The sequence below is a fragment of the Cucumis sativus genome, chromosome 7 (genome assembly GCF_000004075.3).
Source record: "Cucumis sativus cultivar 9930 chromosome 7, Cucumber_9930_V3, whole genome shotgun sequence".
NCBI lineage: Eukaryota > Viridiplantae > Streptophyta > Magnoliopsida > Cucurbitales > Cucurbitaceae > Cucumis > Cucumis sativus.
In genome coordinates, this window is record NC_026661.2 from 14,878,255 (window position 1) to 14,901,206 (window position 22,952).

Sequence of the window (22,952 nt, forward strand, 5' to 3'; positions counted from 1 at the left end):
AAAGGTGAAATATACCTAGTAGGTCTTTATATCTGGAGACTTTCGCCACTGGGTTGACTATCCTCTCTTTTATATGTGCCTGCAACTCATTGATTTTGTCATGATCAATGCATTTTATTCTTCGCTTTTGAAGTAAATTCGATGGCACACAACAATCTTCTTAACATTAAATTCTTGTCCTTTCTTTTGCAGATTCTATATTGAAATATATTGCCAGCAAAGAGTCTGTTCATTTCTGGCGTGCAAAGTATAGATATTTAAGCTATCATTGCCAAGAATTTGGGTGCTATGCTCTGTAAGTTGCTCATTATGGTATTTAACTTGTCTCATAAGTAAGTTGGCAGTGCATTTTGTTAATTGGGCAGACAACCGGTGGGCACTATACTTTTTTGTTTTAAGCGGACACAAACTATTTTATTAATAATAACTCAATTTACAAGAGAGTTATACAATGAGTGTAATAAAGAAGCCTAGATAGCAATAGGTGAGGGTGATTGGCACCCCCTTAGCACCAAAACAACATATCTCAATTTTCTTTTGAAACAAAGACAAAATCTTCTTTATTAATATGAACTCAAGGTACAAGAGATTTATACAAAGAGACAATAAAGAAGTAGTAATCAAGGGAGTCCTAGAGGGATCAAGAGGCGCACCCAGGCATCTCAACTAGGTTGACACCCCCATAGCGCCAAACATCATATCCTGGGTACAACCAATCAAAACGATAAAGAAAACATAATAAAAGCAGCTAACTTAGTACAAAATACAACGGAGACATAATCCAGCCTAACGCATAGAGTTGAAATAGAGAAATAAAGAAAATAAAGAAAGGGAAATGAGGCAAACACAGCAGTACAAAAGCTGAGCCTATAGACAAAAGCAAAAGCTGCTACTGTGTAAACTAGACCAAAAGAAAATATACACTATGCTCCAAAGGAGGCCTGCCAGAGAGGGGAAAACGAAGCTGTCAAAATACAAAACAAAGCCACCAAAACAGAACAGGGCCTAGGGGGCTGGTTGAGAGATAAAGACTGCCCAGTTGAGACAAAGAACTTGAGTGGAGTAATGCACAAACCGATTGTTTAGAGAGCACCAAGCTTCTGCTTTGCATTCTTTTCAAAGACACTAATTACGGAACTTCCACCGAAAGAGAAATACCTAAAACTCTTCTCCTTTCTTTACATTATCTCCCTACCCTTTCTTTTGAAGGTCAAGCTGCCAACCAAGGTATTTCCAATTGCAACAAAAGCAACCTTGCCAAAATCGGACGACTAGGGTCTCTTGTTTGCAATCATGAACCCGTTTTCTCAATGTATACAACGGAGAGGCATTCTGTCATTTCGAGTAAAGGGTCTAAGTCGTATCCCACAGATCTTTTGATGTGGTTGCATACAGTAGAGGCTTGCCGATATGAGGTTCCATACTATTAATTAGTATAGACCGAATGAGTGAGGCCTCCCCTCTCCAGAGTCATTCCAAGGCGTCACCCGGTGGAGGACGAACAGTCTCTCCAATTAAGAAGCCGAATTGGTGGCGACCTTTGAGGAACATCTTTACCGATTGGGACCAAGATAAATAATTTTGCCCATTTAATTTTTCACTTGAAAAATTCCCCGTAGATGAACCCAAAGAGCCAGTTATATAATTTGACGGTAGATTAGGGAACGGAGTTACAGGATTCTTGGAATACATCGGCAACTCAGTTGGTTTGGAATGTGTCAAAAACTCGCCTGCTTCAACATCCGATCTGTTTTGGGGTTGGTCAGTCCCGTTACCATAAGAAAACAGTTACTGTAAAGGGTCAACGGACAACGGATCCTTGCTGTACAGATTTGACAGATTTACACCAGAGGGTTGCTGTCCGGAGGGCATAGGTGGCGTGTGGGCTTGCGGCTGGCCGGAAACGTATGACCATTGGAAAGCCGACAACGCGTAAAGTGGAATCGGCTGGGCGGTGAGATGAAATGGCGTCGGAGCATGGGTCCACGCGCTGGACAGGATTGGCGCGTGAAGCAGATTCTGGTCAGCGGCCGTGCATACGTCGGCGAGGCTCCTCCCATTGGGTAGATCGGCAATTTCTGAATGTTTTGGAGCAATCTTTCCATGGCGGCGGCGTCCACGGTGACAGCGATCCCGGCGGCGGCAAGGGGTTTGGATTCGATTTGGGTTTCTCCTAGGATAGTTTCTAGAGTTTCGTTATTACCTTGCTGTGATACCATGTTGAAAGCAATTTATACCAACACGAGGCTTACGTGAAAACTCGAGAACCGGGAGAAAAACCACGATATTTTAGTTTTATTATTTGTTTGAATGAATGAATACAATAGGTACAGAGGTTGAATAAATAGAATACAATAAGGAGTAAAAAAGGAAAAGATCTAGGCAATAAATAATATCTTCCAAAAAATACTCTAAGGGCCAAGCCCACTAATTCTAACAAAAAGCATAAAAAATATAGCTCCCTTAATACTAAATCAGGACAAACTTTACCAAAACAAAAAAAGAGTTAATTTCAGTGATTGAACGATTTTGTTTTTTCTTAGCTCGTCTTTCTCCTTTATATTACAATTTATATTTTGTGTTCGGCGGAAAATTTTATTCTGTCCTTTTTTGGTACAGATGTTTGAGGCTTCAGAGTGTTCTCTGTGTTTCGGAAATTTATGTAAGTTAATGATATTTTTTAGTACAACTGTTGTCGTTGAGATTTCAATGGGATCATCATTCATGTTTTGGGTTAATCTTGTGCTTATCAGTAAAAAGTGTCTTCAATGCGCGTTATAAATGTAAAGGAAGATTAATAAATTTTCGTATGGTCCTTTTTGGTTACTTTTTCATTCTTCTTATTAAATCAAGAAATAATAATGAAAAACAAAAATGATTGCATTTAGAATAAAGTTCCGCAGGTTGATGAGTGGTTGGCCCTATATTTCCACGCAATTGGTAAACCCGACCTTGATCTTTTAGAACCAAATTGTGCCCATTTTCGAGCCCATTCTTTTCCAAATAGGTCAGTTCTTCATAGCACAATCCATCCACATTTTAAATACACTATTTTTTTCTTGATTGAGAAGAAGGGTTGGTAAGTTTTCTCTCTCCTCTCCCCTCCCCCTCCCTTCCTTACTTTCTTCCCTAACCACACTCCGGCCCCCTTTTCCTCTTTCGGCATTCTCTCCTTCTTCTTCGAGGAGTCCCATAGCACCTGTTCTTCTCGTCCATCCTTGTTAAGTGGCAGTTTGGTTTTTGGAGATAATGAAAGTAGAAAGCTGCAAAGTAGTGAACGCTCTTAGTTGTATTTGGTTTGACAAAGAATACTTCCTTATTGAAGACGTGGAAGCCCAAAAGATCTTGACGTTATCAGACACTCAACTTAGATGGCTCTTAAAGGAAAATTTAGAATTCTTGTGTGGCTTTGAGAATGGTTTTCTTGTTTGAAACGGTTTTGATGAGTTTGGAAGTACAAGACTTAAAGTTTATGTCAAAAGTAGGTTGAGTTATGAGATGTGTAGCTTGAAAGAGGAACAAGGAACAATCTTTCATCCATATTTGTTAGAAATAGTAGGCTTGAGCCTTGATGAAAGCTCATGAGTAGTTAAGATTTACTTTGCCATTTTTCAAAGACAAGTTCAAGTTATGCAGACAAAGTGAAGTATTCAAAGAAAAATTGCCACTTTGTTTATACTCCAGGAAAACAAAGCATGACTTTTACCCCCACAAATCCAAACCACTCTCTTAAAAGAAATCCTACTGTGAAGTAGTCAGAGGAAAATTTTTGGGTGCGAGAAAGTAACGATATTTTAGGGGAAGATTTCAGTAACCTATGAACATTTTTTATGAGTATTAAACTTCCTTCCCATGTTCTCTCACCTCATATCTGCCCCCTTTGTGTAGATAATCTGGAGAATATCCAGCACCTATTATTTGACTGTTTCTTTGCATCTAAATGTTGGTTTGGCCTTCTCCAAACTTTTAATATTTGTTGGGCATTCCTTCCCATATTGGTTTCGCCTTCTCCAAACTTTTATTGTTGGTTTCGCTTTCTTCAAACTTTTTGTGGGCATTTTGTCAGCTTACTTTGCGTTCCTTTTGTCATTTGATTTAATTAATTACTTTGTACCTAGTTTTCATTCGTACTTCCAGTATAGAGGATTTTGTTTAGCTCGTTGTTTTTGTTGAGTTTGATTTAGCTATTGTCTGTTTCTGTTTTAGCTCTTTTGCTCTATGTATAACTCTCTTGTACTTTGAGCGTTAAGTCTCTCTTATTATTATTATTATTAATAAAGAGGCTTGTCTCCGTTTCAAAAAATATATATTTGTTGCATTTTTTATCAAGATTTTTTTTTTAAAAAAGGAAACGAGTCTCGCTATTATTAATATTGAAGAATAGAGAGACAAAAGCTGTACATGAGGATTATAGGGGGAGGGCATTAGTAGGCGCACCCGAGCATCTCAACTAGGTTGACACCCCCTTAGCACCCTCATCATATCCATAAAAGAAAAATAAAAAACCTTTATTCTAGGCTCCTATTTTCCCACTTTCTATTTTTATTTTCTTTGCTTTGTTCATGCTTAGATATGGAATATGATGTTTTGGTGCTAAAGGGGTGTCAACCTAGTTAAGATGTCTTGGTGCATCTTCTGATCCCCCTAGGACTTTTTTCTTTATGCTTCTTTATTATTCTCAATGTATATACCTCTTGTACTTTGAAATTTTATCATTAATAAAGAAGTTCGTCTCCTTTTCAAAAAAAAGGAAAGAGACCTTATTCAGAAAAGTAAATTAAATTGGATGAAATTAGGGGATGAAAACACCAAGTTCTTCCATTGGTTTCTTGCTGCCAAAAAAAGAAATCTGATTTCCAAATTAGTAAACGACCAAGGGGTTCCAACTCCCTCACATGTGGAGATTGAAGGTTTAATTTTTTACTTCTATTGGTTATTATACACAAAAGCTCCACAAGCTAGCCACTTTCCTTCACCTCTAAACTGGACAATAGTTTCCAATGACCAGAATAAAAGACTCACCTCAGAATTTTCAGTAGAAGAAATAAAATCAACACTGAAAATGTTGGGAAGAAGTAAAGCGCTGGGCCTGGATGAATCCATGGCAGAATTCTTAATCAAATTTTGGGATAAATTATAGAGCGATTTCCATTCCCTTTTTAAGGAATTCTACACTAATGGGAAGCTCAATGCTTGTGTAATGGAAAACTTTATTTGTTTAATCAAGAAAAAAGTGGATGCTTCCGAGGTGAAAGATTTCAGGCCAATAAGTCTCACTACTTTGACTTAAAAGCTGGTGGCAAAAGTATTGGCTGAAAGACTTAAGAAGATCATGCCAAGCATTGTTGATCCTCCTCAAAGTGCCTTTTTTAGAAGGAAGGAAAATCCTTGACCCCATTGTCGACTAGTTGAGATGTACGGGAGCATCCACTGATCCCTAGTTTTTTAATTGCTCATTGTATAACCATCTTGTACTTTGAGCTCTGCCTCATTTTTATAATAAAGAGATTCGTTTCCTTTCAAAAACATAAAAAATAAAAAACTTTTCTTTGTTTTTTTTTCTTGTTTTGCTTGGGTTCTAGAAGGTCTTGTTCTTTGTATGTTCTCTCTTGTCTTGGTGTATGTCATATGTGTTCTTTTAGTCCTCTTTACTCTTGGTATATGTATCTAGTGCTTTGAGCTTTAGTCTCTTTCATTTATATTAAGAAAGGGCTCGTTTCTGTTTTAAAAAAAAATTGGTAAGCTCCTTTAGAGTGGAAGGGCCCAATTATGCACTTGATTGCTAAAACTAATCGAATTCCTTTATGTATTTGTGCTATTACCCTTAACAGCATTATAAAAAATAAAAGGGGAGCAAAGATCTCCTTCACATCCATTGATTTTTCAATACGAAAATTGTCATTGTCTGTAAGACAAGTGGGACTAACCTAGTCTCTTTAGAACTTATTTGTGAAACAATTATTTTGACCTTTTGTGTATTACCTTCGTAAGAAAAGCTACTTGTATTGCTATCTTGTCTTCTTTTCATAGCTCCTATTTCTACCATGTTGCAGCATATATTAAGGAGCTGCAGATTGCAGACGTTGCTGTTAAGGTGGATCAGATTCCCAGAGCAAGTGAGCTCAGTTCTTATTTATATTTGAATTAATAGATAATTTGCATTTGCATATAAGATGAGGATAAGAAAATGCCTAGTTGGTTGCTGAGTCCTAGTTGTTGTCCTGTGTGGTTTAACTTTTAAGGATTGAGAAGAGGTTCATGATTTATTATAGTTTAAATTACAAATTTAGTTCTTGAACCTTAAAAAGAGTCTTGATCAATACTGTATAATATATATAAATAGTTTTTTTTTAAACAACAGGAGTTCATTTTTTGATAAAAAAGGAAAAAGAAAAACAACCTAGAGGGCAAGGGAACAAGATGCCCCCGTGAGAGTGGTATAGTTACAAAAAAATATGTGAAGGCTGCTCCAATTAGAGGTCGTGAACTGTACAAGATCTGAACTTCCAATTTTCCGTCCATCCTCTATAGAAATAGATATTATAAGATTAATTTTCAAAAACTAGCGGTTGGACGAGACTTTAATTTTAATAAATTTGAATATATCAAGAGCCTATAGGACACAAAAATTGAAAGTTGAGAAATCTATTAGGTCATTTTAAAATTTAGTAATCTATTAGACACTTTTAAAAATTAATGTCACACCCTGCCCCGTGTCACGGACATATTTTTCCAAAGTGTGTTTACCTTTGGTTATATGCTTCGATTACCCCCAGTTTATCCCATCTTTACTTTGCATAACTAGTTTAGGTGTTTGCTTTCCATTCTAGGTCATAAAGCTTGGGTGTGACGTTTCGGCATTTTCATATGCAAGCCTGCCAGAAGAAAATGTTCAAAATGTACTATAGGGGAGGCATACCAGTTGAATCCCCGCCCAAGCATTAGTTGTACTCTTTGCAAGCAACCCTTTTTCCTTGCAATTGACAGTCTTTAATGCTTATTATAACGTCTATTTCAATGTATTTCTTTCTTTCCCGCGTTTTATAAATAAAATTTCCCTAAAATGCAAAGGAAAGTTAGGACATACATCGACGTTACCCACAACTCTTGGATTTTGATCGGCTGACTTGTTCGTGAGTTAGAACAAGTGCCGCACAATCGTCCGTCTCGAGGTTGAAACGCTACGATTGTGACACCCCGCACACCACCTTACTAGTCATGCGAGACACGGTATGACTTTGAGCATTCTTGACGCGTTAAATGCCAAAAATACTCAACTTGAGGTCTTTAAGCTTTCCTTAATTGTCTGGCTTCTTACACTTAAAAAATATACTTGAGGCACTCTAAACATTTAACACAATAGGAGTGACAAAACTTAAACTTTTATTACTTAAATCAAATGTTTTACAACCAGCTTACAACACTAACAAGATACCAAGCAATGCTTTAAGATTAAATTAAACGCCTAACAGCCTCTTCTTGCTTAGCAAGCTTCTCACCCTTTCGTTACTTGGCCTTAACGCCTGATACCTGGAAGGTGAAAACTTAAAACATAAGTCGAAAGACTTAGTGAGTAAGTTCAAGAAAACCTTTTTGGAATACATTTCATAAAGGGAAATTGCATCAGATGACAAAAAAAAGTAGAAAAAAACAGCCCATAGTACCTCCTTTTTGCATATTGCGAATATGACAAGTAATGATATTAGACGACTATCAAAGGGTTATCCGCTTTTAACTTTGCTTCTTTTGCGATTTAGAAAATGTAGTGACATGGGCCCTATTATTATAATTTTTTTTGTTATTTTTGCCAACGCCCCCTTTCATAAGCTCATCTATGTAATTAATTCACGTAAACATAAAATTTTATATATCACACATTAATCATAAATTGTTCCTTTCACCAAGAATTTGAATCATTCTCTACGATAAGACTTATCATCTCGCGTTTAAACTATTGAGATGTCCTTTTCATTATCAACATTCGAGAATACCCTGATTAAATTCTTATTGCTCAGACCGCCTTACCATACACATCTTTTATGCATTGGCTGGTTTCATTCCACCATATAGACCTTCTCTACATGGCTGCCTTTACTCCTTATGTGCACATAGCAGTTAGCTCTAAGATAGGAAGAAGACTAATGGTTTAAACACCATTTCACAATCATTTGTATCATATAAAACATGTTTTGAAACATAGCATAAGCTTTCGTACAAATTTCTTTAGAAACATTCATATTGAAATCATTATTCAAATCAATAGGGGCGGGATTTGACTCTTCAATGGTACCAGCACGGGCCCTTTCTCGATATGGGTAATCCTTTTGAGACTCTCAAACTTAGTGGGTCTGAAGGCAAGACCAAAGGAGTTCACCCAGGTACGACCCACAATCTCGGACAGGACACGGCCTATTCTATTGGCTTAAAAGAGTCAGGAGCGGAGCCCCCCCTAGGAGAAGGAGTCCTTTTCATAGAAAGGAATCAAATAGAACTACTCCTCTATATTAGAATAGCGAATAGTCCTTCCATAAGATAATAGGGGAGTACTTGAGTCCGAGCTTTCTCTTGAATGAATGAGATCCTCAGACCTAAGACTAATGAAAACCTTTCAATCGTATGAAATACTTTTGATGAAAAACTCACCAACTTAGAAATTCAGACTCCAAATGCTCTTTTGTTCTTCTTCTTGCGTAAACACTTCAACAACACTTCCACACTTAACTTTTCTCTTCAATTTTCCAGAGTAACACTCTTGAATTATCTAACCTTCACCTCTATTTATACTAGTCATAAAATGGCTTGATCACCTTTAAACTCTTGTCAATTTACCAGCTCCTACTTTTAGGGCTTGTTTGGCCCAAGGATTAGAGTGGGATGGAGTGGGCTATTATAGCCTACTCCACGTTTGACCGGCTGGTTAAGAAAAACCAAAGATCAGGGTTATTTGATTATCTCAATCCTCCAATTTCCACGCACGTAGTATCATAATCCTCCCTTCAATTCCTCCCAATTTCCACGTGCTGACTATCTTAATCCCCCTTCAATCCTTCCCGTCGTTCATCTCTCCCTCTCTCTCCCTTCGTTTTCTCTTCTCTGAATTGCAATTTCTTTTTTGTCCGCGTTGAATGAAATCTTCAAATTCTCCTCTCTTTTTTTCTCCATCATATTCTCTACTTCTCCTTCTCTGCTGGTTCTGTTGAGATTGAGAAAGAATGAAATTGAGAATATCAATGGTGGAATCTGAGAAACTAGGGGAATAAGGATCATTGAAGGTCTGCATTAGAAGGGAAAACCAAATCGGAAGAGGAGCAACGACACAGAGGAGAAGAAGATGATGAATCGCTATGATTGAACAGAGCAGAAGACATGGAAATAAAAAACTCTTCTCTCCTCTGTGCTTTCTTTTTTCTTTTCTTTTCTTACAATGTTGTTGCCATTCTTTTTCTGATTTAGTATATTTAGGAAATGCAACCAAAACATATATGTGTTTCTTTCTGAATAAGAGTTTGTCAAACTTAGAATTTGAAGAATTGAAAGGATTTATGGATTTGGGATTTGAAGAATATAAAATTGATTCAAATTTTGGGTTCAATAATTTCTGGGTTTCACAGATATATTTGGGCCCAAAAAAAACAGAGGAAAAAAGGAATGAAAATGGGGTTTTAGGAAGGGCATATTTATCTAAAGCTTGGGAAGCTATTGAAGAAGAAAATGAAAATATGATTTTGATGAAATGGAGAGTTCCAAGTTTAGGAGCAACTGAAATGGATATCAAACATATCTCAAATTCCAAATTTTGGGTTGTGCCTTCAACCGTGGGATAACACCATTTTTCTTTTTACATTTTACGGTAACTTTACTTTTTCCTTTTTTTCTAATTTTTTGTGAATGATGTTATAAATATATGACAAAATCTATCTTCTACAAAGTTTATAATCATGCTAATTTTAGTACAATAATGGTATGGATTATTTGGATTAGTGCAGATATCGTGTATACTTTTAACTAAAAATAATTTTTTTTGTTCTTGACGATCAAGGTATAGTTAAATGATATATAACTCAATTTGATAATTGGTGTGTATTCTTTCTTTGAAATTAATCTTCAAAATCCTACTTGTCATATTATAATAAGTAATTAATAGAATTTGAGTAGATAAAATCATCCAATTATTAAGCTTGACTTAATTGGCAAATGAGATTTATGGTGTAAATCTCTTACCTCAATTGTATTAGAAAAATACATGAAAATCTTTTAATGCTTTACAAATATTTATTAAAGAATTTTCTCTTATTCCCATTTTTACATGCAATAATGAGGTTTGAATTTACACTCATAGTAGGAATTGCTTTACATAATATGGTTAGTAATCCGTATATGATGTGGATAAGTTGAGTGTTGAAAATTTTTATGGAAATCATGATTGCTATTTAAAGGAATAGATAGGAAATGAAGGAGGAAATGCTTGGTTGATTACGATTTTCTAAGCAATTGAGGTAATATTAGAGCTTTTATTTTCAAGGGCTGAGTAATTAAGGGATGGATAATTTAGAGTATTATGCAAGTAATTTGGTATAGAATTTATGAATTTAAGGTAGGGTGTGTACCCACGATTAAACTACTCTATAATAAAAGAGCTTCTAGCCAAAGGAATAAATTAAAATTGCTGTTTTAATATATTCTTCTTTTAGTTCAACTTTAACAATTGCGGTATGTTGGTGATATATAATTAAATTTGCTTTCAACCACTAGCTTAAGCTTTTGGGTGAATTGGTGATTTAATATGGTATCAAAATAGGTGGTCAAGGGAGGTCTTGTATTCAAGCCCCTACATTGTCGTTTCCTCCCCAATTAAAATCGATTTCCACTTGTTGGGCCTTTCAAATATTTCAAGCCCTCAAGTGAGGTAAAATTGATTCCACTTGTTGGGTCTCTCAAATATTTCAAACCCACAAGTGTGGGGGAGTGTTGGTGATATATAATTAAATTTTCCTTCAACCACTAGTTTAAACTTTTGGGTGAATTGGTGGTTTAATATGGTATATGAAAGAAATCGTTCAAGAAATTGCAAGAGATTATAGTTAATTTATTAAATGAACAACATAATTAACAAGATTGAATAAAATAACTTTTAAAAATTTGTGTATTGCAAAAAAGAATAAAGAATAGTGAAAAAAAATCACTTTTGATATAACCTAGATTATAATAATCTACACCCTAAACAGAGATTATAATAACTCAGACTATAATAATATGCACCCCAAACATAGATTATAATAATCCAGACTATAATAATTTGCACCCCAAACACAGATTATAATAACTTAAACTATAATAATATGCATCCTAAACAAAGATTGTAATAACCCATAGACTATTATAACCCACAGACTATAATAACCCACTCCACACCCCAAACGCCCCCTTAGTAGTGCACGTGTAACCTTAAGGTTTAACTTAAACATGCTTAACTTAATCTTCTACACATAGCCCATTAAGTATCCTTAAGAAATTTCCCACAAGTTTCCTTACTTCTTCTCACTTAGTCTTTAGCTTAACTGCATTCTAAGGTTTCCTCGCCTAATTCCTCATCTTGCCAAGAATTTTAAACGCCTGTTTCTTTATCGCCTAGCACTAGATAAAACGTCTTCTCTTTAACAGTCAAATTTTGCCTTTTCTAAGGTACGGGTCTCACAGTTAAGGAACTAAATAGACATAAACTTGAAAGTCGACGGACGAAACTTGTAATTTAACATTCATTCTTCTATTGCTTGTACCACAAGCATTCGTGGAAGGCATATTTTCAGATTTTTTAATATGCTAGTATCATTGATTTTGCTCTCAAAGCAATACCATCAATTCTCTTTGATGTCGTAGCTCTATAGAGAAACAAGAATCTTTTGAGTCAACACTGGTAAATTTATTATTTGTAGAATATGGTATGAATGAAAGATATAAGAGGGTCTTAGCAAAACTACTCCTGGGGAAGGAAGTTTTGAATTTTTAAGCTTCATTGTGCCTCTTTCCAAATCCTTTCAGAATTATGTAATCTATAAATATATTTCTGTTAGGAACATTTTGTTTTGTTTTGTTTTGTTTGTGCATGTGTAATGTTAATTATGGATTGTTTTTTTGGTATTTAAGTTATACTGCACATAATTTTAGTTTTTGGGGTTCCTTTTTGTTTTAATCTCTTTGGTAGATTGGTAGCAAGTAATTTTTCAGATAACTTGTAGTTTTTCTAATATCAATGGAAATATGTTTATCTTGACTTGGCTTTTTATATTTGATCAGGTTAATGGATTATGCAAACTTCTAAACCAAAACAGGGAAACTTTAACTTCCCTTGAACTCATTCATTGCAAGCTATCTTCAACTTCTGTAAATTCAATTTGCGATGCTCTAATCCATAATAGAAAGACACACGGTATACTGCACTTCTCAATCAATGGATCACGCTTTGATGAAACTGAGCCTGTTGCTTTGCCCTCGGGACTGGTATCATTTTTTTCATCAGGAAGGTATCTCCACCAATTTGAATTTCACCTCTTGTCATTTCATTAATACAAATGGGAAACATATTGTGTCAAGTGTTAAACATAAAAGCAACCAGAGTGCTGGTAAGACTTCAACAGTATGATACTCTTGGTTGTCCCCTATTGCTGTATGTTTTTTACCCAATCGTTTGGGAAAGTTAAAAGAGTTCCTTGCACGGGCTTCTATGTTATTTTGAATTGCTTAATGCCCATAGATTACATCTTTTTCATTTTTTCTTAAAACTTGGCTCCAACTACTTTTGCTATTTATTTCAGGTATTTATATTCTTTCAAACTCTGTGATAACGACCTGGGTAAAAATTTTGGGAAATTTGTCTTTCACACTCTTCTTGATGCTTCATCTTGTTTATCTGTCCTTGATCTTTCGGAAAATAAAGTAAGTATGCATGTTTTTTCTTTTCAAATTTTGGTTCTTATGAGTCAGCGGATGCAATAACTTTTCAAGAACTTTGTAGATGACAGGATGGCTCTCCAATTTTAATAGAAGATCTTTGACCGGCCTTCAGGCTTCTTCTATGGTTGGAAAATCCTTGCAATCACTGCGTGTTCTCAATTTAAGGTACCAAAGATACTTCGTTGTAATGTTGGTAGGATAAGGGTGAATTGGGGTAAATTCATTTTAATATTTGTTAGAACTTGGTTAACTCCTTTTCAGTTTCATTTTTGTATTTTAGTTCCTAGTTTCTTTCCAAATCTTTAAAAGTAGATTTCCCTTATGTACTCAGTAACCTTCATTCATGATAAATACTTTTGATTAATTTTTGGAGAAAAGAAAATTCCTCTTTTATCCTATTAGAGCATACCAATTTGGTATTGGAGCTGACGTTGACTACTGTTGGTGGAAGATTGAGAAACTAATGCCGTCAACGCTCGAGCTTTTTGAGCTATACTCGTTACTAAACAAGGCATGTCTAAGGGAAACCCCAGGAAGAAAATTATCAAGCATTGTTCAAGAAGGAGGATTTCAATGCTAGGAGAATATTCAAGGGCAAAACTTCTGTCTCGGCTATGGAACACAACAAGAGAAGGTGGAAATCGATCAAGAACATGATTGTTTTTGGATGAGAACACAAAGTGAGAGGAATTCCGAAAGGGATTGGATGAAGTCTGACATCCTTGAGAAATACATCTGAACAGTTCTAAGGAGGTAAGAGAAATATATCTCAACGACATATCGCAAAAGGGCTAGAATTGTGGATTTTGAAAGAAACATTCAAGATAACTCAAGAAATTTGTTAGACACCTAGATTTAGATAGAGCTAAGGGTAGTTAGTTACATAAGGCAGTTAGATGGTTATAAATAGGAAGTTGGAGAGGGAAGAAAGACATGAAAATTTTGGTGAAGTTAATGGGCTGCAACATTCCTTGAAAGAAAGGAAGGGCAGAGGGTTAGGGTTCTTTTACTTGTTTGTTCTTTAATATTGTAATTTTTTGTTTGAGATATCAATAAAATAGAAACACTATGTCAGTGTTCTATCAAAATTTCCCAAAGATGTGAAATGGTGCACACAAAAGTCTAGAAGTTACGAAATTCATGTGAAGTAGTGTCAAGCAAACAAGATGAAAAATCCAAAAATTAAGGCAAGGAAGATGTAAGGGTGAAATTGCAGAACCAGTATGATGTTGAAGAAGTGAAATTTGTGGAAGATACACATGAAGAAGACATTATCGACAATGAAGAAAAATGCCAACAAAGACTTTCTGTGAGACAGAAACCCAAATTACAGTCTTTTACAAAGTGGAAAAAACGACAAAGGAAAAGGCGAATTAATCAACACTGTGTAATCAAGTGCATAGAAGGCGACAAGGAAGATGAAGACGAGAAGAAGAGGGGAATGTAGAACCCACCTGAAGATGACCCAACCCAGAACCTGACCTTCCCAATGAATTTACTGTTTTTTGTTGCAAGGTTTGTATGATTGTGATCCAACTGGCAACAAATCTAATCTTTTTACACATTGGATTTGACCCATGCCTGAACCATATGGTTTAACGAAACCCAAACCAAGATGAATCTTCTCAAGGTAGGCAGGGATTTCGACAATCTTCCCTCATTTTTACATCTTTACATCATTCTTCAAACATGTTCTTCCCACATTTTTTGTTCAAGAATCTGTTGAACAGATTTGTGATTGAAGAGAAGTTGTTTTCGTGATTTTTGGACTATTTTGTTTGCAGTAATGTTCTGATGATGAACAACCTTTTCCAATCATAGGAAACTGAGGCCTGATTTTTTTCAGTTTTGAACTTCGAAATTCAAAGACGAGGGCTTTAGTGAGGAATAGAATATGATGTAGTAGGATTATGGTAAATCATTTTAATCTTGGTTAAAGCTTGGTTAATTTATTTTTAGTTTCCTTTTTGTATTTTTAATTCCTAGTTTGTAGCCAAGTCTTTGTTAATAGAGAATTTCTTTCATGCATTCAATAACTTTCATTGATCATAAAGACTTTTGATCTATTGTTGGACAAATTTTATGTACATAAATCATGGTTCAATTTTGTTCTAAAATTATCATTTATACTATGTTACCTTAAGTTGAAGCTCTTTCTTGGGTCCGTTGTATGGTGGGGGAGGGAAGAGGGAGGTATTTCTGGGAAGACCTATGGGTGGGGGAAAGACCTTTGGGTTATTCCCTCGGTTGTATTATTTGTCGTCTTTGAAAAATAATTTTGTGACTGATTTTTTGGTTTGGATGGGGAGCTCTTGTTCGTTTTCCTTTGGGTTCCATCGTGCTCTTTTTGATAGGGAAAGAACAGACGTGGTGGCTCTCATTTCCCTTTTTGAGAGTCACTCTTTCCTACTTGGGAGGAAAGTGTGAGGGTTTGAGCCCTTGTCCTTTGGAGGGGTTCTCGTGTAAGTTTTTCTCCTAGTGTCTAGTTAACCCTTCCCCCGTGGGTGAGGTGGTATTCTTGTTGGTTTGGAGGATTAAGGTCCTTAGAAAGGTGAGATTCTTTGCTTGACAGGTTCTTCACAATCGTGTCAGCATGTTGGATAGGCTTTCAAGGAAGTTGTCATCGTTGATTGGTTCTTTCTGCTGTATTCTATGTCGAAAGGCGGAGGAAGACTTGGACCACATTCTTTGGCATTTTGAGTTGGCAAGCTGCGTTTGAGATGCCTTTTTTCAGACTTTAGGCATTTCATATGCTTGTCACAGAACTGTTAGAAGGATGATCAAGGAATTCCTCCTCAATCCGCTGTTCAGGGAGAAAAACGGTTTTCGGTGGCGTGCTTGTGTTTGTGACATCTTATGGGTGTTGTGAGATGAGAGGAATAGGAGGATGTTTAGGGGTTGAAAGGGGGAGTAGGGAGATTTGGGTTGTTTGATTTTGTGTTTCTTATTGGGCTTCAATTTTGAGGATCTGTTGTAATTATCCTTTAGACATGATTTTGATAGTTGGATCCCTTTCTTATAGGGGGTCCTCCACCTTTTGTGGGCTTGGTTTTTTCGCGTCCGTGTTTTCTTTCATTTTTCTCAATGAAAGTTGTTGTTTCTATAAATAATAATAATAATATTAATGAGTTGGTCCTTATTTTTGTGTGTGGATCACTAAGTTGTTCTTGCACTGATTGAAAGTTGATTCTCTATATTAAAGGGAGAGAAGGAGAGAGATGTTGTACATCTCATGACCTATTAAGATGCAGTTAAAATAATCTTGATTTCACATCTTGTTTAAAATTTGCAATTTAGTAGAGTAGTTTTCTTCTGGTGCTACTTGTGCAGATTTGAATCATTTTCTTATTTTAGGGGAAATGGGCTAAAGAAAGATGATGCAGATAACCTAAGATATGCTTTGTTTCATATACCAAATTTGGAGTTCCTGGATATGAGTGATAATCCTATTGAGGATGATGGAATCAGGTCCTTCTTACCTCTTTAGTTTTTATTTATTTATGTATTTATTTGTTTTTATTATTATTGTATGTTATTTAGCTCTCTTATAGGCGAGTTTTTTCCAACCTTGTGGATTTACAGGAATTTAATCCCCTATTTTATTGAAGCTTCTGAAAGAAACTGTCCCTTTGCTGATCTGAATTTAGAGAACTGTGAGCTTTCATGTGATGGAGTCACGCAACTCTTGAATGTGCTGTCAACTTTAAGGAAACCACTGAGGTCTCTTTCTGTTGCAGATAATAGCCTTGGAAGGTTTGTATATCTGAAAATAGCCTGAAATCATCACTATCTTATATTTTCCAATCAAATATTTGAATGGTGTGTACTCTTGTTTTGAAGCTCGGTAGCAGGAGCTTTGGGCGTTTTCATGGGGAAATCAATTCAAATACTGAATGTTGAAGGCATTGGCTTGGGTCCATGTGGGTTTCAGGATTTAGTTGAAGGGGTAACTGCGGGGTCAAATATTGTGAACATCAACATAAGGTTCAAAATTAACATTTACGAACTGCTTCATTATTCTTTTTTCAAAATGGCCCTAAAATATAAATGATTTTTATTGTAGTAAAAATCGTGGTGGAATAGAGATAGCAACATTTTTGTTGAAGCTTTTGTCTGGGGCATCAGATCTTGTTTCTGTCAATGCATCTTACAATCTAATGCCCGTTGAATCCTTAGACATCATACGTTCTGCCCTGAAAATTGCTAAAGGTACATTGTCAAGTTGTATGAAATTTAAGTTACCACCTTACCATTGAATTTTTCCTGTTAGTTTGTTATAGCCATGTATCTGGTTTGAGGTTTAAAACCATTCAAGGCTTGGGTTGGGTGATCTACCCTTTGCAGTATCCTCCTTGTCCTTGTTCTTTTCTTTCTCAGGGCTGGTGTTCCTACTAGATCATCAAATGATGAGGCTGTGTTAGATACCTAGATTAGTATACATGGGTTTACCTTGTATAAGGGTAATTAGATTAATATAGGGTAGGGGTATAAGGGTAATTGGATAATTAGGAAGTTACTAGTAGTTGTTGTGCAAGTGTGGTTACTAGGGTGGTTACATCTTGTTATAAATGGAGGGAGGGTAAGTGAGAGGGGGGATTATTCTATGTAGTGATTTAGGGCTTGGGTGAGAGTACTCAAGAGGGAGGTTCCAAGTGCCTTATACTTGGGTTTATCTTGTATTTTCATACAGTTCATTATAATAAATTAAGATCTTGTTCTTGTAGCAAGTGTTCTAACAGGCTGCATCCTACATTTTTTTTCTCGCCCATCTCCTTAAAAATTGGAATAAGCTTCTGGACTACTGCAACTTCTAGGCGCTTCCTTAAAATACTTGGGAGTTTACTCATTAATTGCTTGATTTTATTTTGGATAGAAAATCAAATAATGAAAGCTCATGAATGGCTAAGGGGACATAGAGCTAAGAAACAAACATTTAAACTAAAAGCTGCAACTGTTAGTAATCACAAAACAGCACACATACACACAAAGAAGGATGTATAATTTTTGTTTCCCTGGTAGCTCCGTGTCCCAAGAGGCCGTTTTTCTGTGGTTTGCAGGGTTGTATGCAGTGTTATGAGATTTTTGAGGGAGTGGAATGTTAGAGTGTTCAAAGGAAGGGACAGGACCCTTGTGAGGTTTGGTTCTTAGTGAAGTTTCATGTGTCCCTTGGGGGTTTCAATTTCAAAACTTCTTTTGTAGCTATTCTGTTGGTAACGTTTTACTTAGTTGGAACTCCTTCCTTTAGCAGGGGTATTTTGATGGACTCGTTTTTTATATGCTCTTGTATTCTTTCATTTTATTTTTCAATGAAAATATACCTGAAAATAAATTATATCCCAAATTTTCCAGTTTAGATGTTCTACAAATGTATTGAACTCTCAGTTTTCATGAATTCTGCTTCGGCAGTTACACATATCCAAACACAAACATTAGTGCCTTGGAAGAAGATTTTTCAATATGAACTAAATGTTTGTTGCCGCCTGAGATAACTGATGTTATTTATTGATGTAAGCTACTGAGTATAATATGATCTTTCAGAATTTATGATATGCTATTTCTTTATGTTTGCGGAGCGATATCATACTCAAGGCTTTGTCTTAAAATATAGGTAAACTTGAGCTATTGGACTTGAGGGGAAATAATTGGGATGATCAAAAGGCTCAAGATTCACTGGTTGCAGAGTTTCAGAACAGTGTCAAGAAAATTTTAATATATTCATCATCACCAAATTTAGATGGACTTTATGACGCCGATCCGTAGTTGACTTGGCTGTGGTATCATGACTATTCAAGCTAAGGAAATTATTGGGACTCAATTTACAACCCACCAACATGCATTGTCAAGTTGTCTTTGACATTGTTAGTTTTTTTGCTTTATTTATAACTATTTTTGCCTTCACTTCTAGTAGTAAAAGCAGATAGTGCATCCTTGATTATGCTCAGTTATTGGTAAATGCATTTAGCTGTAAAGAAATAATGTATGTAGAAAACATATATCATTGATTATTATTTATAGAAATAGGACCTTCTGTGTCAGGCCCTTGCCACCAATTATTGTGGCTGAATGTGCTTTGAAGATGTAATTATGTGGCTCAAGAATGATTTACAATCAATGTTATATTTTATTTTATACTTTTGCGTGTGATTATGTTTTTTTTTTTCTTTTTCTCGCTGTCATTGTGCTTCAGGTTCTCTCTTGTAGATGAATGGGAAGATGAAATTTCTGCTTTGGGGAGTGCAGTTGCAACCAAGGAAACTCCTAAACCTTTGTGGCCTTCTGTGTGCTAGATTCTCTTACATTCACTGAAATCTGGACAAAGAACTGCTAAGGTAATTATATTATTTAACTTTGTTCATTGTATGTAATATGTCCTATTGTTTTATTGTAGTGTAGAAATTCTGCATTGAACAGTTAGTAACCATTGTCTATTGAGGTGCTGCTCGAGTAACTGCATGTCCTAATTAACAACCACTGATTCTTCAAGTACTTGTATGGTAGTTGAATAATTTTTCGAAATTCTAATAAGGTTATAGACTGATCACCTCCCATCTATATTTTGTAGAATCTCCCATACTCATAGTCGTATCTACTTTGTTTGACTCTGGTTTCAGTGGCATTATGGGGTATTTAGCTTGAATGGAACGTCAAATCTTCTAACTTTTAATAATAACAATTGAACCCTTAAACTTTCAAAAGTGTTAAAATTAGACCATCAAGCTTTGACCTACAAATGATAAAAAATTTAATCTTCAAACTTACATCATTAGTAAAATAATCTCAAACTAATTATGTAAGTTCGAGAGTTGAATTTTTAATTTTGGATAAATTTAAAAGATTCATATTTAATTTTACAAGTTGAAAGGTATAATTGCAACTACCATCGTAATTAAGGGTGATTTTTGCAATTTATCCAAGTTTTTATTCTTGTGTGTTTTTTTTTATTAGATGCTCACTTGCATGTCCCTTCCTACCTTCTATCTAAAATAAATTGTTTCCAATATTGAATGTTCCATTTCAAATTTAATCATAGAATAAGAAATTGTTTTAATTGTTGGTTTTAGAACCTAATTAGCCTCTCCCTAGAACTAAACATGATTAAATTCCTGTGGGGGAATTTTTTGGTATAACCAAATTGGAACCAGAAAAGCTTCTCTTATCTTTTTTGGTAGGACAAGAAACAAAGGCTGCTGTTATTTCATTTTGTTTGGATGACAGCCACCAATCATATCAATCTCTATACTAAACTTTTTTCATTTTCTTCTGATCAAATGAAAAAGGTCATAAATGTCTCCCAACCCACTAGGGACCAACATCTCCTCAACATAGTAGTGCTGCTTATACTATACACACCTAAACCCTAAACCCTCAAGTTAATTTGTATAAATCTTGAGTAATTTTAAGAGACAATGGCCAATTTGTATATCATTTAGCACTTGAGAAACTTGTAAGATTCATAAAATTTTAATCTATTTCTTCAAAATCTCATATAATCTTTTGGTGGGATCGACACAAAAACATAAGAAAGACATTATAGTCCACGTCTAAAGAAAAAGTTTTAGGGTCTCTTTTGAGCCAATGGAATTTTTTATAATTTAATAAAAAATAATAACAACATTTCCATAGGTTGGGGGAAAATAGAAGGAAGAGAAGAGATAATTTTACAGGTATTTTACTATTAGGAACCTTTTTGTTCTTACAAACTTTGAACTAAAATTCACATTAAAAAAATTCAGTAATCAAATGTATTTATTTCTCAAAATTTGAAGGTTAAAAAGGAAGTTTTTGTTATATGTATCATGTGTGTGTGTGTATATCAAAAAAGAAACTTTATGGTGACAGTTAAGTAAATAAAAACAAAGAAATTGTAGAGAGTAGGTTAGTTCCATAAACAATCAAACAATTATCTTACGGAACATTAGACATCAATAATACACCAAAACATATTAGGAAGGGATGAATGCATAATTCAATGAATTTGAATAATTAAAAAAAAGTTTCTTTTTAATATATTGATGAAGTATTAAATTAATGTAATAAGTTAATTGGGCATAAATCATAATTGTGTTATCAGATTGAGGGATGTTGATTGGGCTAATTGGTCCAATTTCAACCTTCAAAATCCCAACAATAAGATGCTATTGCCTATATATTGTCCCATTCTAACATTATTGCAACTTCTCCAATAACTTCTCTCCACCTAATTGTGTTGTAATTCTAAACAACCTTTACCTTTTTTTTTTCCTTTTGAATTATTTTGAAAACTATTCACATTACTCACTTTACCTTTACACAAAAAGTTAAAATTTTCTTAAATCCTCTCAATCAACCTAACATAACCTAAGTAAATACACCTTTTTGTTTATATTGCTTCACTCGCTAAAATCATACCTTTGAAATGATGTTATAACTATTTGAAACGATGTGTCAGTTTAAATTTTCGTTCCAAATTATTGCCACATTGTTATAAACAATTTCAACTTTTGTATCTACATTTAATGAATTTTTACTTACCTCAAGTGTTTGTTTTTGTGAAACATTTATAATAATACCTATAAATCGAACCAACATTTCCTAGTCAAAATCCAAACAAACTCGATCTAAGTGATTTCATCAATCCCTTTTGTTGATTTACACCACAAATGAAAGGTGCAAGGAAGTAAGATTTTATTGTATACTTGGGAACATTTGGAAACAGTACTCTTTAGAAGTGAGAGATAAAAGGGGAGAAAAGAAGAAAAGAAAGCAAAAGTGAAAAGTGAAGATGAGCTTTTTTTTAATGTTAATATATATTATATTTCATATAAAAATGATTGAAGAAAATGTCCAAAAGAAGTAGTTGAGTTGTGTGTATCATTGTATTGAGTCATACTTTTATATATATATATATATATATATATTATTTGTTATGTGTTTTATATGTTTAAATAGGTAACCTTTTTCTTTGTAAGAAAACAAAATAATCACTCTCTAAAACTCCCACTTCTTTGAATGACAATTCAACCAACCTTTTCATTTGGTGCACCTTATCTTCAACTTCAACTAATCTTATTTCTTTTCTTTTCTTTCATTTTATTTATTAATTTAAACTCGAATAGCTTAACCGTTCTCGTTTTTGTTCCTTTTTAATATTATTGTCAAAATGAGTTTGAATTCACTCGTATTTACATGACTTTTATCTCTAGAGGTCAACGATTCAATTTTCTATACAAAAAATAGTTGCAATAATATAATTTTCATTTTAGAGTTAAACCTTTCATAAACATTACAAAAACTACGTTGGACAAAAATTAAGATTTAAAATAGTGTAGTCGGATTACTACTATCGTTGTATCATTTCAAGTCCCAACTTTAATCTAAAATTATAATAGATTTCCATTTCAAGAATAGTTTGTAAGTATTAAAAGTGTAGTTATTAAAATTTTAAAAATACTAGAGATATTTTTAAAATCAAAACAAAGTTTTTTTTTAAAATTTTAATTTGGAATTTAGCAAAACAAATCCATTTAAAACATCCCCTAATCACCATCATGAGTTTGGTGAGATGCTAATTCCCTTTAGAACTAAATTAAATTAGGTTTATATTTTCTCCTTTCTCCATCCACATTCATTTCATTTTCAAAAATGTTCAGATAATTAAGCATCTTCTCATTAGTTAAAAAATGACTTAGCTTTTATAATGATTTTTCCTCATTTGTCTTCTTGCTTCTTAATATAATAATATCCTACAAATCCAATCTAAATTCATTTATTTTCAATCCACATAACCCTTCTCAACTCCCAAATTATAGAAATAAAGTTTAATTACTTCAAGAAGTTATCTACTTCATAAATAGAAACACACATACCATAGAATATATAAAAGCACATACCATAGAATATATAAAAGTATAGTGTATATGTTAAAGTAAATAAGGACTAAAAATGGAATTTAATGAAAATTTGTAAAAATAAAATAAAATAAATTCTTATAGATAGCGATAATATCGAAACTATTTACGAAA

General features: G+C 34.4%; 1 protein-coding gene across 4 annotated transcripts in view; it reads left to right on the forward strand.

The window, feature by feature from the left end:
* The window catches only part of LOC101206924 (NACHT, LRR and PYD domains-containing protein 5), a 29,050-nt gene extending 9,547 nt beyond the window's left edge, over nt 1-19,503 (forward strand). Inside the window, exons 6-17 of one of the 4 annotated variants that reach the window (XR_004218338.1) lie at nt 193-295; nt 2,620-2,662; nt 6,054-6,116; nt 12,295-12,521; nt 12,813-12,933; nt 13,013-13,116; nt 16,282-16,419; nt 16,534-16,704; nt 16,792-16,935; nt 17,015-17,160; nt 18,560-18,809; nt 19,139-19,503. Coding sequence is in view for 2 of the 4 variants with exons in the window: in XM_031889046.1 (XP_031744906.1) it covers nt 193-295; nt 2,620-2,662; nt 6,054-6,116; nt 12,295-12,521; nt 12,813-12,933; nt 13,013-13,116; nt 16,282-16,419; nt 16,534-16,704; nt 16,792-16,935; nt 17,015-17,160; nt 18,560-18,711 (1,412 nt within the window). In the remaining 2 variants the exon portion in view is untranslated. Of the gene's footprint in view, nt 1-192; nt 296-2,619; nt 2,663-6,053; nt 6,117-12,294; nt 12,522-12,812; nt 12,934-13,012; nt 13,117-16,281; nt 16,420-16,533; nt 16,705-16,791; nt 16,936-17,014; nt 17,161-18,559; nt 19,083-19,138 lie in introns of those variants that run through there. The other 3 variants (XR_004218339.1, XM_031889046.1, XM_004139680.3) reach the window with 3 other exon arrangements.
* Nucleotides 19,504-22,952: the final 3,449 nt, after the last annotated feature.